The sequence below is a fragment of the Arachis hypogaea genome, chromosome 17 (genome assembly GCF_003086295.3).
Source record: "Arachis hypogaea cultivar Tifrunner chromosome 17, arahy.Tifrunner.gnm2.J5K5, whole genome shotgun sequence".
Lineage (NCBI taxonomy): Eukaryota > Viridiplantae > Streptophyta > Magnoliopsida > Fabales > Fabaceae > Arachis > Arachis hypogaea.
This window is the reverse complement of record NC_092052.1, coordinates 17,066,119-17,087,208: the sequence shown is the minus strand read 5'-3', so window position 1 is coordinate 17,087,208 and position 21,090 is coordinate 17,066,119. Positions and strand designations below refer to the sequence as shown.

The 21,090-nt window shown below is 25.3% G+C and overlaps 1 protein-coding gene across 1 annotated transcript; it reads right to left on the bottom strand.

Moving 5' to 3' along the window:
- Positions 1 to 369: 369 nt before the first annotated feature.
- LOC112766462 (E3 ubiquitin-protein ligase pub1-like) lies at positions 370 to 952 on the bottom strand. Its single transcript, XM_072221720.1, has 3 exons — positions 820 to 952; positions 569 to 675; positions 370 to 472 (listed from the first exon to the last, which is right to left on the bottom strand). The coding sequence occupies exons 1-3, from the start codon at positions 856 to 858 to the stop codon at positions 370 to 372; spliced, it is 249 nt and encodes an 82-aa protein (XP_072077821.1). The 5' UTR covers positions 859 to 952.
- Between the last annotated feature and the right edge of the window lie 20,138 nt (positions 953 to 21,090).

The following is a 21,090-nucleotide window of genomic DNA, read 5'->3' as shown; positions in this document are numbered from 1 at the left end:
TAAGATATGTATTTATTGATATTCACACACAGCAATATGTTGCTCAGTAAGAAGAATACTTACCACATCAAAATGAATGCAAAATCGATCTAATAATGACTATACAACACCAAATGCCTGTCCTCAACATAGCATCATAAATTTCCTCATTCGATGCTACCTTTCCTCAACAAAAATAAATAACTGCCCAGCCGAGTCACATTCATCATCATCTGAAAAACAAAAAACTCTTTGTAATTGACTCATTTTTAAGAGAGGGAAAAATAAAAAAATCTAAATTTTCGAAGAAATGAAAACAATACCTCCATATGACAGGTTGAAGACATAATGGTAGAACTACTGTGCAAAGATATGGGAGAAGGATAGAAGTCAACCAAAACCAAAGCTTTCACTGGCCTCATGAATGGCTAGTAATAACCATTCTTGAAGCTGTTCTTTAGAAGTATACTCAGAAAAGTCTAGTTGATTGAAGCTGTAGAAAGTAATTGGGAAAAGGGAAAAAGAAATTAGCATGGGATGGCCATCTAATTTGTAGCATATGAAAAAGAAAATTGCATACAAAACTCACCATGTATGAGCCGATGGCAATCGATCCGGAGCTCCATATGCCTTGTGAATCTGAAACCTCTGAGGACCAGAGATGCCTTGCAAGGCCTTAAAACCTTCCAAAGGAACCTGATTACCAACAAGCTTAGAACTATAAATCTATGCCAACAAAAAACAAAACACACAACTACAACAGCACAACCATTTACACCATACTTTTACAAACAAAACAAGAGTAGAGTATGAAAATTAACAATGTTCACAGTAAATCACCTTTGATGTTCCAGTCACAAATTGCAGAAATCTTGCCATGTCTTTCTTGTTAAAAGTTTTGACCACCTCCCAAAACCATTGAATGACATTTGACGCCACAGTATAGCCAATATATTCTGCATTGGCCTTCAAGTCTTCCACTGAAAAGAAATTGATGCTTATTAATGCTTAGAAGGATATCAAAGCACATTACATAATTTAATCAAATAGATAACTCTACGGCATAAAGTAAGGATATTAAAAATTGTAACCTTCTTAAGTCTTTCTTCCAGATTGTATCCAATTTGGGATTAGATCGAAGCTAGACCCTTCCACATTCACTTGGTCTGCTTCCTTTGGTTGTCTCTTGTACTCAAACCAGTCAATTCCTATAATACAGAATGTGTCATATACAATTCACATAATTAAAACCACAAAATTTAAGTCCCGCACTAAACAAGAACAAATTTTCACCGTAATGACTTAGAACGACATGAGAATTAGTTCCACGAGATCTGATAGCTTCGAACGCAGCTTTAATCGAAGCTTCCAGACACTCCAGCTCGCTCACCTTCCAGATCTCCTCAGCCAGTGCCACCGAGTCCGCAAAGAAATCGCGCTCTGAGTGCTTCAAGCTGCCGGAGCAAAATCAGAACCAGCGAAAGAAGCCGCCATGGAAGACGATGCAGAAACGGAATACCTAAGCATTACCTCAACGATTTGAATGAAATCATCCCTAAAATACTATCCCGAGTGGTGAGAGCTCCACGAATTGAGAAGCTCCACGATCACCTCGTCCTCCATTCATAACTCCAGCGGGTGACGCGTTGACGGAGGAGACTTGGCGGCAACGGCGGCAAGGAGATGAATGGCGGTGGCAATACAATCCAGATTTTAGGGTTTTGGATCCTCATTCTCTCTCTCGAATAACTCATTTATTTTTTTATTTTTGGTATAGGCTTGGTAAGTATTTGTTTGAGTTGGGTTTTTTATAATTTATTGGGTAAAAAACAAACTGTGGGAGTTTTTTTTAAATATTTAAAATGATTACAAATAAAATAGATTATGGAGGTTCTAATAACTCTCACTAAAAAATTTTCACAAACAAATAAAAATTTTGTAGTGAAAATTATAAATTCATTACTAATATTTACTTATAAGTAAAGTATATATATATATATATTTACATCAGTCTAACTAACTAATATCTTTAATTAGTTTAAATAAATTACATAAGGTAATACAAAAAAAAATTTATTTTAATTTTTTTAAAAAAATACAGAAATCTTACTTAAGAATTTTATTTTATAATATACCCCTATTCTAATAAAACCTCCCAAAAACGGAATATTTTGTATTTAAAAAAAAAATGCCTAATAATAAAAATTCACAAAATATAGTTGTCTTCCCAAGAGGTCAGTGTATAATGTCATGTAATGCTTCTAACAATAAATAGATTAACTAAAATTTGAAATTTTAAGGCAATATGGTTCGAAAAATAGTCACTATTATTTATTAAAGAGTAAATAATTATTGGAAAATAATATTGTTATTTTTATCTTTTATAATGTGTTACTTCACATATAATCACACATAATTTTTTGTAATGTATATTTGTATGAATTTATAAAAGATAAAATGGTATTAAAATAAGAGTGGCAATATCTATTCTTTAATTATATAGGTTGCGTTTATTTTTTATTTTTATTTTTAGTATTTTTTATCTTTTAAATTTTTTGGAAAAAAACAGTAAAAGCAATAAATTTTATTTTCTGTTTTCACCTCTTATTTTTTCTTTTTTTCATAAATTTTAAAAATAGAAAATACTAAAGACGAAAATAGAAAATAAAAACAAAAACTAAACACATCTTTAATTTTCTAGAAAAAAAAAATACACCAAAAGAAATAAATAGTATTGCAATAATTTTTTATAAACGACACATTATTCAGCATTATATATATTTGATATATTTTTTGGTAACATTCAAATAATTATTTTAAATATGCATAAAAAAGAAAAAAATTTGATCTCTAAACCTTTTTTTAATTAAATTTTTCTGTTATTTGTGTAAGAAAAAGAAACTACAAAAAGAAAAATCACCTATGTACCATATAAAATTACAAAATTCAAAGATTTTTAGATATGTGCTTTAAAAAAAATTACTTCAAAATCTAATGTATAAATCTCTTTTTAAAAATATATCTCTTCATATTTAATGCATTTCGTAGAATAAAATTATGCTTAAAAAATTCATAGTCTTATTTCTTCTTTCAAAAGTCATACTGAATCTTTAAAACCAAAATGATGATGGTCTTCTTTTTTCATTGTTGTATTTATTTTATCACATTAGTTGTATTTAGTTATTCACTTTTGAGCTTTGACTTAGCTTTTTGTGGCATATAATGCAGAAGTATGAAATAATAGTAATAGTAATATATATATATATATATGAGTGTTATTTATTAGTGTGCTCAGAATTCTGAAATACAAGTCGGCAACCATTATGTATGTCCTTGGTATCGATTTAATCAATCTGAAGAAAAATTACATAAAATCAGAGAGTGAGAGTACAACTTTAATTTGCTCAGATCAAGGGCCATGGCGTAGTCGGTTAACTTAAACCAGCCGACACACATTTTTGTTCAATTAAATTTATATCAAAAAATTTTAAAAAAATGATGTACCAAAGATAAGATTAATTTGGCTCCATGGCTAATTAAAAGCCATTATAGATAGAGTTTAACAATGCAAGACGCTTCGTTTTCTCAGCTAGTCTCACGTGATTAACATGCATATGATGAGTCTAAAGTTTTTAATTAAAACATAAAATGTGCTTGGTTTAGATAGAGTTTAACATGTTGATTCTAGAATACAACACGAACGACTTCAATTAGGTTTGAATCTGAATAGCTGAGAACCCAACCATCCTTTTTAATGAATATTGACTTGGCCTTTATTTCGAGTCTAAAGTCTAAACCTTTTTTAATTCTATATAATATAATAATCACCCTAAACGTGATGAATGTGCATTTCCAGATACTAATAACAAACACTTCCATTTCATTCAATCCTGGCGGCAACTGGCAAGGATTAGAGATCTATAATTATTTGATGAAGAGTACTAGGAGGTAGCAATTTTTGTATTTTGTAACCATCAATTGGTTATTAATAGTATTTTTAATGGTGTGAGATTAAATCTAATGGTATAAAATTATTTAAATTTTTTTTTATAGTTAAATGCTTAATAAAATGCTGACCCTGATACTTTTCCTTATTTGATTTCTCATGTTATTATTTATTTGAGAGATTAAGAATTAATTTATGGTAAATTTAAACTATATTTAAAAATTTGCTATTTGAAATAGAATGTTGATCTAAACAGAAATAATTTTGAGCGAAGGATCACCAAAATATATTTCTTCAAAAATAAATTACGTAATATTATTGTGTTATTGTTGAGTCTTTTTATTTTTATATTTTTATTTATAAAATTTTGTAAAACTACAAACTGAATGCAATAAAAATAACAAAATTTTGTTTTTATTATTTTTAATCTTTGCTTTCTTAAATTTTAAAATTATAAAATAATAAAAACAAAAATAATATATATGCTTATATATTATATATAATGATTGTTATTTATTAAATTATAAGTACTTGTAAAAAAATATTGAATTTTTCACCTTTTAACTTCTTGAATATTTTTGTTGGTGTTTTACTTAAGATATGCCTTGACAATTCATCTGTTGGTATTCAATAATAGACCCTAGCTATATGTATAGGTTAGGTCACCCCTAATTAATTAATATATGGAATATACTTGTTCTTAATCTAACAGAATAAAGGTCAAATTACGCAGCATGATAATTATTAAGAGGTGCACTGATAGGGGAAGACTTAGTTGACGACATAACACACAACCTTTTAAGAAATTCCCCTTATTCATCACATTCTTATATCAAATCTTATAAAGGGCTTTTTCTTCCCCACATGCATATCATTTATTGGATGTCAGATTCACAAGAATGTATGGTGAAGAATTTCGAAAATTGACTTAATTTTTCATACTTATAATTCGCTACAATACTTTGTATATTTAATATTAGTGAGGTGTTCGTGTGACATATTAATATTTAACAAATATTAAAAATAGAAAAACTTGAATTTAAATTTTATGATGAAAATCACATTTACAATTTAATAGAAAAAATAGTACAATCCGATTTAAAATACAGTGATTTTGATGTTCAAAAATTTCATTTTTTTTATTCTCAAATATGATTCAGAGAATCAAATCGAACTAATCGATTTGATCTGATTAATTGAAAATTAGTTATTATATTGGACTAATTTAAATAAAAATAAAAAAATAAAAAATTAATTAATCAATGGAATTGATTATATAATTTTTTAGTAATTAATTTGTTAAAAATTTTTTATTTTAAATATAAATATATTATATTATTATATTTAATTTAACTCCAATTAAATTTTGTTTGAATTTCAATGAAACTTTTAAATCTTTAATTCCAGTGATTAGATGTAAACGAGTTCGGTTTTGCAGGACCTTGATCTCAAATAAGAATGAACTATGTTATTTTTTTAGGTGAAAACTCAGGTGCAGTCGACTTCACATGAAGTTGATAACTGAGAGTCGTTAAATAATTTAATTAATTGGACTAAATTTTCATCTAACGACTTTTAACTATAACTTTACGTGAAGTCGACTCCAATTGAGTTTCCACCATTTTTTTATCTTCCTAACTGACATTATCATTAACCATTCATAGGATCCCAATATAATACAATACTGGTCCCACCTCATAAAACAACTTAGACCTATGCAGCACAATAAGCTAATAGTATAATTGAAAATTAATGTAAAGCTAATTACTAGTACTGTTTAATTTATAGCTGTAATAATGGCTACTACTGTGTATCTTTCATCTAACTGTTTTTTCATCACATACTACATACGCCAACAAAATGAACATGAAATGGCAGCTTATAAATCAATCGTGTATTCCCGAGATATGGAATCTCAGTTATGTTGTAACTTTTCTTCTAATGGTGTTTAGTTTAATTTGGTTGGGTTTGTAAGTGTTTTGCCTTTTGTTCCAAAGACGACATACTATTTTTCCTTATTTTATTTTTAGAAAAAGCCAAACATTACAACTTAACCATATAAAAAATTGGTAACATTGGTTTAGGTAAGCCATGTATATGCTAACAAAATATATCTATCTAATTTATTCTCTTTTTTATTTTTTTTCCATGGTTTAAAAAAGGTTCCAACTCAACAAAAAACGGATAAGGAAAGAAAACAGGTAAGTATCCAAATGAGAGTAACAAAGTTACAAAGTTTGAATTCAAATAATATGCATCATATATATCAGAAGAGAAAATTTTAAGAGTCAGCAATTTTTAATATTTTTTATTATTATTTAATTAGTATAAATACTAAAGTATTTTTTAATAAATAAATTTTATTAATTTATATATGTAAATTTAAAAAAAATATAAATTATTAATTTATGTATATAAATTTTAATAAATATAAATATAAATTATATATTTTTGTGTGTAAAACGTCTATAAATATAAATATAAATTATTATTAATTAAATATTAATAAAAAATAATAATATTTACTGAATAAGTAACCTGACTCATATCAAAATTTTCATGTTATGATCTTAGGAAATTGAGTAGCAATCTAAATGGAAGGTTAATTGGAGGAAATTAGACTTACTACTTAATTAGTGTAGAGGGTCCCAATTCTTCCCATTGGCGTTATATGTGAGAGATTTAATAGATGATAACATACACTACATTAAATACATTCATGAATGGCTTTTATTAAAGAAAGAGATAAAAAATTCAACACAATAAGGATGATAATGAACCATCATTCATTACAAAATGCACATATATATTTTCTTTTTTGATGTGTTGCATTCATACTTATGGCGCTTAGGACAATTCATTAACTATATATATATAAATATGCCGAGGGTATTTAGACCTCACAATATATAGAAACTTATACGTATATGTTAATAAACACTCGTATATTATATTGAATTATTTGTTTGTCACTACTTATTATGAATCCATTTTTTAAAATTATTAACAATAATTTTATCAGAAATATTTGATAACTAAAGAAAATTAGACAAAAATAATTACAAATTATCTTATTTAATATTTATTAATTGACTGTTTTTTATATAGGTTTAACTTTGGTTAAGGAACAAAATTCCGATAACCGAATCGGTCATCGTATCAACAAATTTAAAAATTTAAAAATTCAACTACTAATATCAAAACGTACTTTCAGATTTAATAAACATTTATATATAATCGACTAAAATGATCCTTTTACAACAACAAAAAGAAAATCTCACATTCACGTACATCTTTATATAAAAAATCTGTGATCATTTATCACCTCTAACAACAAATTTGAATTTCTAAGATTCACAAAATTTGATGCTTGTTAAGAATCTGAAATCCTCAGACCCACCATGCATATATATGCCAAGATTACACAAGTTGGAACAAGCTGGAGTCTCAAGCATGAGTGGCCATGCCATATACTATATGCTACCTCAACTTCCAACCACTTTAATATGTGACAATCACTTAAGTTTTGAGATTGAATTACAATTGCTTCAATAACATAAATAATATCTGACCAACCTGTTTTTTTTTTCAAATTTACTACATTTGATTTAATATTAGTCATTTTTTTTTACTTTTTTTTAATAAAATTAAATGTTAACTTTTTAGTATTTTTTTAAAATATTATTTGTACATTAAAATTAGCCATCAAAATTAATTATTATAAATATATATATTATTTAACCCATATTTAATATGTATTTTGTATTATAACATATATTTTATATTAATGATTAATTTTGATAACTGATTTTAGTGTATATCTAAAAGATGAGAGATATAATATATTAGTCAATAACTATTATCAGCTATGCCTCTTGGTATTAGACTATTAGGCAAGGATTAGGCTAGTTAAGCAATTCGGTTATGGCAGTTACAAAAATATGTTAGGCTAGTTCCTAATCTTCTGTTATTTCAGTTAGTTATCCGCTCCACTTTTCGGTGACAAGTTTTCGATAGACTTTGGCTAATGCTAATTCTAAAATCCCTATTTTCCCTTCTCAATATATAAATAGTGTAAACCAACAATCATATAGCTCAAGTAATAGAGACGAAAAATGTCTTGAATTCAAGTTTTAGGGATATGATGTTAAAATTTGGAAGAAAAGAAAGGAAAAAAAAATTCTGGTGTAAGTTCTTTTTTAGGCTACATTTATTTATAGATATGAGACATTAAAGATAGAAATACAGAGATATAAAATTTTGAAAGAATGTTAGGAGGCCAATAATTTTTGTGATTTGTAGCCATAAAATAACCATTAATGATAATTTTAATGGTGTAAGATTGGTGTGAGATTTCATCCAATGACTCACTTTTCTTTGCTGGTTACATGCAGACCAGAATTTGAAAAATTTGCTGGCCCCTAAACTTTTCCCAAATTGCATTTAACATATGAAATATAGATAGAAATATTATATCCAAAGATACTAAATTAGTGAATTTTGTATCTATCCTAACAAAAATAACATAAAGATACTAACAAAATTAAAATTTAACTTAAATTTTAGAGAATAAAATAATATTTTAACGAAAAAAAATATAAAAAAAAACAGTGGAGCCCCAATAAATAAAAAGCAGCATAGCCGTTGCTGCATGTACCTATTGACCTTATTTTAATTGGGTACCCTTATTTTGTGGGGGACGGGGGAGTGTGGTACTCTACAACTTTTATATTCACAGTTAGGGTTACACTCACTGCGGTAATTCTACGCTCTTGACCACAGTTTCTTCTTCTGGGAATAACTCATATAGTAAAGTAAAGACAATACTAATTAGCTATATCCAACAAGTCAGATTATGTCATTTCAGTTAGTTAATTAAATAAAGCCTATATATGTTTTTGAGTTGTAAAAAAAATGAACTTTATCATTTAATCAATGATCAGTTATGTAGATTTTAATCCTTTATTAAAGATGAAATCCTCATGAATCATTATTATTATTAGATGTTGTGGTATGAAATATATAAAAGAGAGAATCGAAAGGTAGGTAATATATGATAGGCTCTACATTATTATTCTCCTGAGTCTTTATTTAGTTACTTGTTGAAGAATTAATTAAAAGACTTATATAGTAGGTACCTTGAAAAAGTACTATTAAGTGAGTGTTGCTTCTATTTCTGAATGTTTATAAGGGACTAATAAATTGTCTCATTTATGAACAAAGGTACAGATTGAAAGCAACATTTGATAGAATGAAACCATGCATGTTGCATTTCTATGAAGGGATTGACTTTCTTTATAGTATCACGGATATAGTATATGATTATACAGAGACACACATTCTGAGGGAACATGAAAAAAACAAAACACAAATAAATAAAAAAGTAACAAATAAATTTATCTTTTAACATGCATTATGGTCCCCCTCCTACTAGGCACTGATGATGGTGAAAGTGAAATGTGTGACAAACACAATAGTCCAAAAATTCATGAAAGCTTCTTTTAATTTTTCTTTGCCATGAATTGTTAGAAGCTATATGAGAAAAATAACTGCTATGGGAAAGTGATATTGGGAGCATTATGTTAAGGGAAATAAAGAGTATAGATAGCAATAAAGGGATATTAATGTACCAAAGCAATGGAAAAGAGAGCATGAATATTGCTATAGTATGAGTTTAATGGAGAAGGAAAGGAAGAACAACATCCCCACCTGCCAAATTGTCCCTTACTGACCCTGTTTACAACTTTACAGCAATTATTGGACTCATCATGGACATGAGAGTCAAAAAAGAAATTCAAAAGTAGCATAGATACCATCAATATGATTTGATTAGAGAGGGATAATGCATATCTATTTAAAAAAAATAATATATCAAAATAAATCAAATTTTAATTAACACTAAAATTTGGTCATTAAATATTTGTATATTTTTATTTATATTTGATTTTGATTGTAAATATATATCTAATTTGGTTAAATATTTATAAAGTTTTAATACATTATTTATGATATTTAATTATATTGTCTATAAAATTTGATTATAATAAATATAAATATATATTTATTTAATATTTTAATATTTATATCTTTACGAATAGTTCATTACAGATTGCTTTTTTGCATGTTTAAAACATGGTTGTATATAAATAGAATAAAATAACTTGATATAAATTTAAGTAAATAAATGTTATCTAATAAAAATTTATTTTTTAATATACTTTCAATACAAAAGAAAAAATCACACATATTATTTCAATACAAAAAGATTATATATGAAGTGGTAAAAAAATATATATATGTGTGTCAATAAATTTATTGTAGACATAATACATGATGTGATGCACACAATGATATTATTTTTAATTTATGTAGCTGATCTCACTTGATAGAATAAGATTTCGTTGTTATTGTTGTATTATATTTGAATATTTATTAAAAATAAAAAATATTAATTAAATGTGATAATATAAAATATTTAAGATTTTTAATAGATTAGAACCAAATTTATCACAATATATAAGAATGAGTTAATTTCATTTGAAAAGAAAAACCTTTGACCTCCATCCCCTTCCAGCTTGGTCATGAGGGGACCATGGATCAACCTTAATTTAGAATCCCTTTGACATTACCATCGAGCCTCCAGAATCAGAGAAATTCATTAATCAAAATCAACAGAATTGTACAATAATATCGTATCTTAGAATCCTTAGCAAACTTGAGTGTGATCTCATATCAGATTTCTTAATTATTCCATTGTTCTTCCGAAATTATACTTATTATTCTTTTTAACCTTTTTTAATCTTTTGAGAAATGGTTACCATAAAATCAGAATTCTTCTCGCAAGATTTGAAAAGAAAATATTGAAAAAAAATTAATCGATTAAAATTTATCTAACCATCCCAATGTTTGAAAGATATACTTATAGTTTAAATTATACATATACAGGTTCACGCAGTAATTCTAGGCATAAACTAGTGCAATTGTGCCCGTAAAAGTTAAATTCTATATTTATATTAGAGATGGATACAGAAAAAATTCATCATTAAATTCTGTCACTAATTAGTGACGGATAGAATATGTTGTCACTCATTATTAGGCGATGCCATTTGTATGAAAAGATACTATTTATCGGTCGTTAATTCCGTCAATAATTTTTATATCCGTCACTAATTCATTAAAACTTATTAAAAATCCGTTAATAATGCGAAAGATTTTAGTAGTGATACCTTTTATTGTTCTATAAGGAAAAAAACTGTTATAGAAATTAAATCACGGTTGCTTAGGATTTTTCTTGTAAAATCATTATAATTCAAATAATGTTTTAATTAAATTAAGTATCTAATCTTTATCTATGCTATCATTATTTCTTATGAATTAAAAGGGAAAACATGTAGAAAATATGCAAGATGTTCACTGATTAATCTATAGCGCAATATTCAGTCAGTATTATTTGCAAGCATAGAGAAAATAAATAAATAAATAAAACATATATCAAAGCATTCAAAACTTAAATGGGTCTTGCAAAAATGTGCCGGCATAATTTAAGATCACCACAGAAAAAAAAATTATTAAAACTTATTAAAAAGATAAGTTTTATATTTTTAATGTATTAAATATATTAAAAAAATAAAAAATTTTAATTATTAAATTATTTTAAAATATCTCTTTAAAACACAAGATAGTTAATTTTTTTTTTTTTATAATGGCCATCATATAATATCGGTGATAGGTCAGCCATGATATATTGCCAAATATAACATATGATTGTCACGTACACGCGATAATAAAATATTATGTCTAATTAATTACTATTTCAAACACATTAACTACAAATTACTTGTACGCTAATCAACAATGCAATTATGATGTACAATATATTCCTCTTTTTTAATTTCTGTCTGTGCACATTCCTTCCTCAAAGCTAAGAGAGAAAGAATATATTGGACAATGAAAATCTCCGATGATTCTGCCCGGACCCCTACCTTTTGCATTGACTCCTTCAATTCCAGTTAGATGAAAACATAAGATATTCAATTCAAATTGAAGTAGTTTAATTTATCACAATTCATATTGTTTTGTGGTTTACTTTCCGTGAGCTAATACAACAAAATTTAAAAATAGCAACCGATTTAGCGACAAATTAAATTAGATGTTGATTTTGTAATTGAATTAATTTTTTGACAAAAAAACAAATTGGTTGTAAAATTGGTTGTTAATTTTTATTTTAACAACCGATTTAACGTCTGAAATTAATAACTAATTTAGCAATCAATTTTTTTTTTCAAAAAAAAAAATCGGTAATCGATAATTATTTGTTGGTTATTAAAATTGGACACTATTCTCAAAATTTTTTATAGTGTGTGTATCTATGTATATATGTATATATAAAAATATTATTTATACACTAAAAGTAACCACTAAAATTAATCACTAAATTTATATTTAAATATATTTGTAGTTTAATTTATTTTAAATGTATATTTTTATTTTAATATGTATTTTATATTGGTAGTTGATTTTTGTGATTGATTTTAATGTATACGTAACATATTTGATGTATGGATGTGGATTCGGTTGTGAATGGAGCACAGAACAAAAGAGCTTTCGTGGTTTCCAGAAACAAAAGAGAGTATTATGGGAAGGTCCTTTGTGTTCTTTTTCTGCATTGTCTCTTATGACACGAAAAATGTTCACATATTCACCAAAGCAACAAACTAAAGCTCACCTCAGCATCACAAACACATTGTTTCCTTTCCTTAAATTTTGTTATCGTTTTATAGAATATATGTCTCTTTTAATCTTTTGAATGAAGGAATTCTTTCACTTTGTCTTTTCTTCCATTATGGTAAACCAAACTCCTAAACGAATATCACATACCTAATTTCCTATGTTACAAGCCATGCAAAACATTGAAAATAATCTCTGTCACTATTGATTTTTGGAAAGTCTCGTGGTTTTCGATTCTGTAATGCAAGAATAATGGGAAAAACGTATATATAATGGCAACACATAATTGTCGCTAAATACAAATGTGGTAGATATTGCAGCAGTGATATTACAGTCACAATTACAACTCTGATCACATTTATTTTTTATTTTTCACAGTATCTTCAATCTGACAGATCAATAATTAATATATTGCGAATCTAAATTTAATTTAGGAGTATGTCATTTGTTAATAAATTATTATATACACAGTAAAATTTAAATTATTGAAATTTATTTAAGTCGACAAATAAATTAACTATTTGACCAACTCAAATTAATTAAATTTCTGACTACAATTTAAAATCCTGAGAAAAAACTGTGATAATTTAAATATTTAAATACTAGAAAACTAAATAATTGAAATTATTAGGTGCAGCTAATACATACATTGGCTCGGACGCTCGGTTATGATAATTAATATAAATTGGCCAAATTGAAAAACGAGTCATGAGCGACCTAATCACGTGATACAATTTTCTTTTTTAAAGTAAAGTATTGCCTTGTTCTCTTTGTGTTTCTCTACATTCTTGGCTTCCAATACTCAACTACTTGACGAATGATGATAGTTATATTTAACAAATAAACTTGAATTAATTAGACCTACCTGATTAAATGATGTAATGTTTCCTCACCTTAAGGAGAGCATCTGGGTCACCCTAAAATTATTATTATTTTAGATTCCCAAAACATTTATATCTAAAAATAAAATATTAAAATGCTCCTTACTAATAAGCTGTTGCATGGTCTTACATTAATTCTCTTCCATTCTTTTACCTGAGTATAGTGTGCAACTAGCTAGCAACTCCATACCACTAAGGGAATTAATTAATCAACTTTCATTTTTTTGTTCACATATTTTTATTAGATATATAACTATTTATATTTTTTTATTAATTTAAATTTAAAAAAAATTATGGTATGATATTAAAATTCTATATTTAAAAAATTTAGAATTTTATTATTGGTGAACCCAAAAAGAAAAATAGCACAAAACAAATCAAAAGAAAAAATAAAATTTGTACAAAAAAAATCAAGCAAAATCTAAAAGAGGCTTTTACTTTAAAAAGTATGTTAAAAATATAATTAAAGAAATTTTTGGAGTTCAATAACTTTTAGTATTTTTGGCCATCATTTGATCAGCATAAATACTAAATTGTCATTTTTTTAGTTTATGTGTGCAAATTTTGAAAATACGAGTACAAATTATATTGATTTATGGGTGTAAATTATATTGATTCATGTATACAAAATACTAAAAATGATAATATTTGCTAACTATGTAACATTACTCATATAATTATTCTTATTTACTCTTTTTATCGGGTTAAATTTTTTAAAAAAGCAGTTTCAAAAACAATTTCGAATTTCGAATGGAAGAATATCTTAGAAAATTAAAGTAACAAGAAGAGGGGGGGGGGGGGGGTTGTTTTTGAGCGGCAGACATATATGTAAAATTAAACTTGTGACATTTTTATTGATTTCACATGCATGCCAATATTTAGGTGAAAATTTATTTTGTCATTTCCAATTTTCCCTGGGTTTTATTGCAATCTTGGTGATGTTTGAACAAGAAGCCATCAATTGAAGCGTGCATATCATGTATGATTCTTGAAATTAAATATTATCATACACATTTATAACTACTTTTTTTTGTCAGCCTAGGTTCTTCAAGCTAAAATGGAAGTTGTTTTTTTTTTTATCTTTATTCCAAATAATTAAGTTGATAGATAGAAACAAATAAATAATTATATATCTAATTTATCATGAAATTATTTTTGTCAAAAATTTAAATCAATTAAAAAAATAAATAAATAATTATATGTTTAATATTTTTTCACACAATTTTTTTTTAAAAATAAATAATTAAAAATATAACTATATAATTTTTTAACTATATATATATAACTATATAACTATATATGTTCGTATCAATTTACACTTTTTAGAATAATTACTTGATTATATGAAACATTGTAAAAAACAAGATCCCAATATATCACATATGCAGGGAGGCTTTTTTTTTTTTTTTCTTTTCTTTTCCGTATCAATCAATATGTATAAATTTATTTAGACCGGAAAAAAGTATATCCTCTTTTCAAGAATTAGTCCACGCACTTTCTCTATATACTAATGATGATGACCACCTTCGTTTATATGAGTTAAGAATTTAGTTGTTTTTTTTTTACTACATTCGTGCATGAGACTGGTAAAGTTTATATTTACTATGTACTGTACTATATATATTGAGGTACAAAAATTAAGAAATCACTAAATTATATATACCTCAAATTTTAGAAAACAATTTAAATTATTATGTTAAATATATTTATCTTTTTTTTGTCTCTTTTATTTATTAAATTATAATTATTTTATTTAATTGGAGTAAAAATAAATAAAAGAGTTAAATTAGAAAAGAAAATTTCAATTGATATTTTTATATTAAACATATTCTCAAATGATTAAAATTTAAAAATAAAGACAATGATTGATTAACAAAAGGAGTATATAGACAAATTAGGAGAGTCCCTTATCCTTATTAACTTTTCTATATCATTCCCAATAAAAGCAGCGCATTTACAGCTTCATATTTCAACACCAACCAAATTAATCTCACCCTGTATCAACAAAAAGCTAGGTGCTATATATGCACACATGTAAATTAAAGAGAAGGTACTACTTATTTTATTTAATTACTTTAGATTGATGAAGAAAGAGAAGAAGCTTGAGAGGGACATGTCAAAGTCCACTACTTTGTATGTGAGAGATGAGGAGGAATTGAAGAAAATGAAATAATAAATAATAATAATGGGGTCCAAATTCTCATCCACATTGAGAAACGAATATAATGAAGGTGAAATACCACCATCCAAAGAATGTACCTTTGCTGTCTCCCAACCCAACCACCCCCACTCTCACTTTCATAATCTTCCCTCTATCACATACAATTTCATTCACTTCAATTCAATTACCTCTTCGCTTCTCTACATTTGACAATTCTACCATACATTATTCAAGTGTTAGACAAAAAAGTCATATATATATGTATATATTAGCCATACAATTATTTTATGGTTTATCTATTTTGTGCCCTAAAGATACAGGTTAAGTTTACTAATTAATTTTTTTTATTAAAAATATAAAAAATTTAAATTTTTAATATATTTATTTTATATTCATTAAATAAAAATATTTAAATTTTTTTATTAATAATAAATTTATTATGTGTCTTTAAGGCACATGTGAGTTAAACTTTTATTTTATTTAGTGGCTTAAATTTTTTGAGATAATTAATTTTATGAAGATTATGTCTGCTTGTAATGAAACATCTTAAAAGTTTAAGTTAATAGAAAAAGATAACATGAATGATTATATATATATATTTTTTTTCAAGTAAGAATCTCTTTTTGAATTTACTTAATTTTTTTATAGGCCTTGTTTTTTTCTTTTATTTGTTTTATACTATTTTTTTTTATTTTTGGAATTCACTAAAGATCAAATAATTCTAGATTTTTTGGACATAAAATTTTAATACTATGTTATGAAATCACTTATCCCAAAAACTTAAGTTCATAAGAGAAAGTAACATGAATAATTATATCTCTAACACTATTTTTTAATTTTAAAAGTATAAAAATAAAAGAAAATTTAAAAAAAGTTATATATTAATACTTAAATATTTTAGTTATTTTAAAAATTTGGTGAAATAGTTTCTAGTCATCTATCGTTATATAAGTTGATATATACCACATTCACCAATGACAATAAAATGAGTAATAATTAAGAACCATTTTAACTTTTGATAAACTAGTTCCTTGGTGAAAATATTTTTTAAATATATTTTTTATCAATTTAAATTTTTGAAAATATTAGTTTTATGATATAATATCAAAATTTCTTTAATCTAAAAATTTAAAATTTAATCCTTGTTAACAAAAAAAAATAACATAAGACAACTAAAAATTTTTATATAAAAAGTTTACATAAATTTAAAAGAGTCTTATGTAAAAAGATATATTAAAAATATAATTATTTATATATTTTTTTTCAATTTAATTGATAATGAATTTCTCAAACAATGATTTAACTATTGATGATTCCTCAAAGATTGATAATAATGTTTTATTTTAATCTTTAATAAACCATACACCATTTAACCGATGCATTGAATTTGGATATGCAATTATTAGGGTCATATAGGTTGTCTATCTCGAGGAAGTTGTAAAATTGTTTGCATTTACAATAATTTTATGGGGTTAACTAACATGTATTTTAATGGTATATAATAAATTTATTATTAAACAAAAAAATTTAAATATTTTTATTTAATAAATATATTAAAAGTTTAAACTTTTTATATTTTCAATAAAATCAACATGGAGGGTATATAGTGATCTAATATCTTGATTTGAAAAACATAATGATGATTTCATTGGATACCAAATAAAAAGTTCATTCAAACTTTACAGTAAAAATCTTTCCCTAGAAAAGTCGAAGATGTCTCACCCCAAAATTCCTTTTTCTTTCTTTCTTTCTTCAAACCTGCATGGTCATGTGGCTTTTATAATAATTAGTAAGAAATGCTAAAGTTTTTAAGGATTTTTTTTAAAACAAAAATATTACGATATCTCTCAACTCAATAAATCAAATACTATTTAATATAAATTTAAATTTTATTTAAAAATGTATTATTAATCAATTAATTACTATATACACAAAATGAAATTTTTTTTTTATTAAAGATAGGAGACTCGAACCCGCAACCTCTTAATTGAGTATGAGAAGACTCAAACCCACAACCTCTTAATTGAGTATGGAGAGTTTATGCCATTTGAGATATTGCTCATTGGCCACCAAATGAAATTCTATCTTCCTATCAAAGTGTGGTTGAAATTATATTTCCCATGTTGTAATATACACGCGCCGCATAGTAAAATTGTATGTAGTAGTGTTTGATGAATTGGCAAAATCAACACAAGTTGGTAAGGGAAAGTCATAGTCATCACACATTATTATTACAATTGACACATGGAACAAAGTTGTACGCTTTTGAAGTTGACACATGAATGTATGCATGAGAGAGAGAATTCAATGGAGAACAATGAGCTAGCTTAGGTTGAGCATAAAGAATACAAGAGGTGGTAATAATATAATATAGAGAAAATGACTTTTCTTTGTTCTGCCAAATATTTAAATGATATTTATTTTTCTATCTATTTATAAAATATAAAATAAAATATTATTTTAATTCTTAACATTTAAATTAAATTTTAAATTTATTTTTAATATTTAAAAATGTCCTCTTCTAATATAAATATCTTATTTCATTATATTTTAGTTATTTGGTTTAGGAATATTTTTTTTTCAAAAATACCCATTTTACCTTATGATTTTCTTTTAGATAATGACAAAAATCATAATTATATTAGTTATGGTACTAGTTATAGTGATTTAAGAGTAAAAATAATAAAATAATAAAATAATAAAAAATATAATAATAAAGGAGAAAATACTATTTTTAAAAGAAAAAATTTTAATTTTAACTAAATGAATAAACTAAAATAATATAAAATATTTTAGAAATAAATAAGATATTTGAACATTATAAATGAAAATAAAACATAGCCCTAACTTTAGAGATTAAAACGGTATTTTACTCTTTTATATATATAAACAAGATTAAAATAACCTACTCTTTAGTCATCTTGAGAAAAGTACTTTTTAATAATCATTATGAATATATACAAACTAATAATAGTTATTTGGTTAATTCAAATAATAATAATTTTTAGACATTTAATTTAGATATAAATCTATTACAAAACATTATTATTTTTAGACATATTCATTAAAATATTAATTTCATTTAAAATATTTTGCCTATCAAATTTTCCAAACCTAGCCAATTTTTTAAAAGCATAATTTGTAGCATAGATTTTTTTTAATTTATTTTATTTTATATTGATTTTTTCATTTACAAATATTTTAAAAAATATATTATAAAAATTATGCGAAAGTATCATAAAATTATGTATATAAAATTTAATATAATAAAATAATAATTTAACTATTATATGTCTTAAGAATAAAATATATTAAAGTTATTACTAGTTAAAATTTTAAAATTTTGTATTTTAATAAAAATATAATAAATTTATTATTAAAGAAAAATACTAATTATTATATTTTTCAAAATAAATTATATCATGGCACATTCTTCAAGAAAAGAATAATAAATGCAAAATGTCAGAATTTAAACAGTTACTTTTCTGGCAGGAACAGAAAAGAGGGTCCTGATGTGAGAGGTGAGAAATGATTTTGTAATCGATTGCTTTATGATTGATGAACATTGAAAAAGGTATATCTATGCATTTTGAGCGAGTGAAAGAGAGAGAGAGAGATAGGAGTGGGAAAAAAAAAAGAAAAAAAAATTGAAAAGCAGTATTGTTTTTCAACTTTAACTTTTTCAACTCTGACATATATAGTCAAAAAAAAAAAAAGTAGATCAGAGAGAAGGAAGTAGAGTATGTATTTAATTATGAGGTTATGATGAGTATATGATCAAAAATGCAGGAACATGCGTGGCTTCAATTCCTCGGCTCCATTAACATCATAGCCACAGCTACAATCACAGGTACACTTTGTACTCAGCTGCAAGATGGGGATAGATGATGTGTAAATCATAAGTTATAAAAAGAAAGGTAGTTGAGGACTAGTTTCTTTCTTCTTTTGAAATTTTATCATTAATATTCTTTTTCTTTAATAACAAGGAGATATGTGTTTAAAGTGCATAAAATTAAATCACTATATTTTGCAACTGCTATATATATATGATTCGATCAGTGTAGATTTTATATATTATGCTAGTGTATCAATAGAGAGTTGATTTAGTTTTATTTATAGATAAATATTTAATTTAACCTCTAAAAAATTTTACATCAAATATTTTAGGTTTTAATATAATTTTATTTTTTAAATAAAATTTTTTGTAAATTATTTTTTTCAAATAGATTAATTACTAAGTAGCTTTGAATAATTTTTTTTATATATGTGTTGAACAAATAAATTTCTAACAAATTTTATTATAAGATAATTAAGTCTTCAAAAAATACATTCTAAGATAAATTAGTTTCTCTTTAAAATGATATGAGAATCAATCTGTTTGATAGAAATAATTTTTAAAGACTTTTCTAAAATAAAAATTTATTAAAAACTAAAATATTTAATTTAAAATTCTTCAAAAATTAATTTAAATATTTATTCTTTATTTATTAAATACTTATAAAAATAATAAGAAAATAAATTAACTAAGAGGATGAATGGTTATAAAACTAAGTATTGGATTTAAATCTTGAAAATAAAAATTGAGAGAGAGAGAGAGAGAGAGAGAGAGAGAGAGAGAGAGAGAGAGAGAGAGAGAGAGAGAGAGAGAGAGAGAGAGAGAGAGAGAGAGAGAGAGAGAGAGAGGATTTTAAGAGAAAATTGACATAAACTATTTTAACGTTTTCATTATATATAATAACGATAATAATTTTATTCAAATATTAATATCTAAAAAAAATTATTTTATCCTATTAATTACGCTATCTCGTGTCTTTATAAACCTTATTGATTATGAAATATATCACATAATCATAGAGAAATTCTAAGAAAAAATAATCAAACAAGTCATTGGAAAAAGTTTACGAAAGAATTATAGATTTATAAATAAAAGAAAATAGGACCTATATATGTTTTTGAAGAATTATAATAATAAACTTATAAATTCGTGATATAGATATATAAGACGAAAAATTTAGAAAGATAATAAGATTCTAATATTTTGAAGAAGTTATAAATGAATGAAGTGGAGAATATTTGTAAAAAGCTAGGTGAAAGGGGGTTTGTTGTATAAAGAAATAGATAATTATTGAGAGCACATGTGGAAAATGAATGAATTTCAGTAAGGCTCCCGTCAATGGTGTGTGGGGATGAGTGATGCATGTGTGGGTGAGTGAGCAGTCACCATCAATGGAGGAAGGGCCCTGACACACCAAAGTCGCTGACTCTACTCTCTGCCTCGCATTTAAAGCCTCTTCTCTCTCTCTCTATACTCTTCCCATCCTCCACCCCTAACCTACGTACTCTCTTCTATATACTCTATGCTATTTTCTTCTTTTCATAACATAAATTAAGAATTA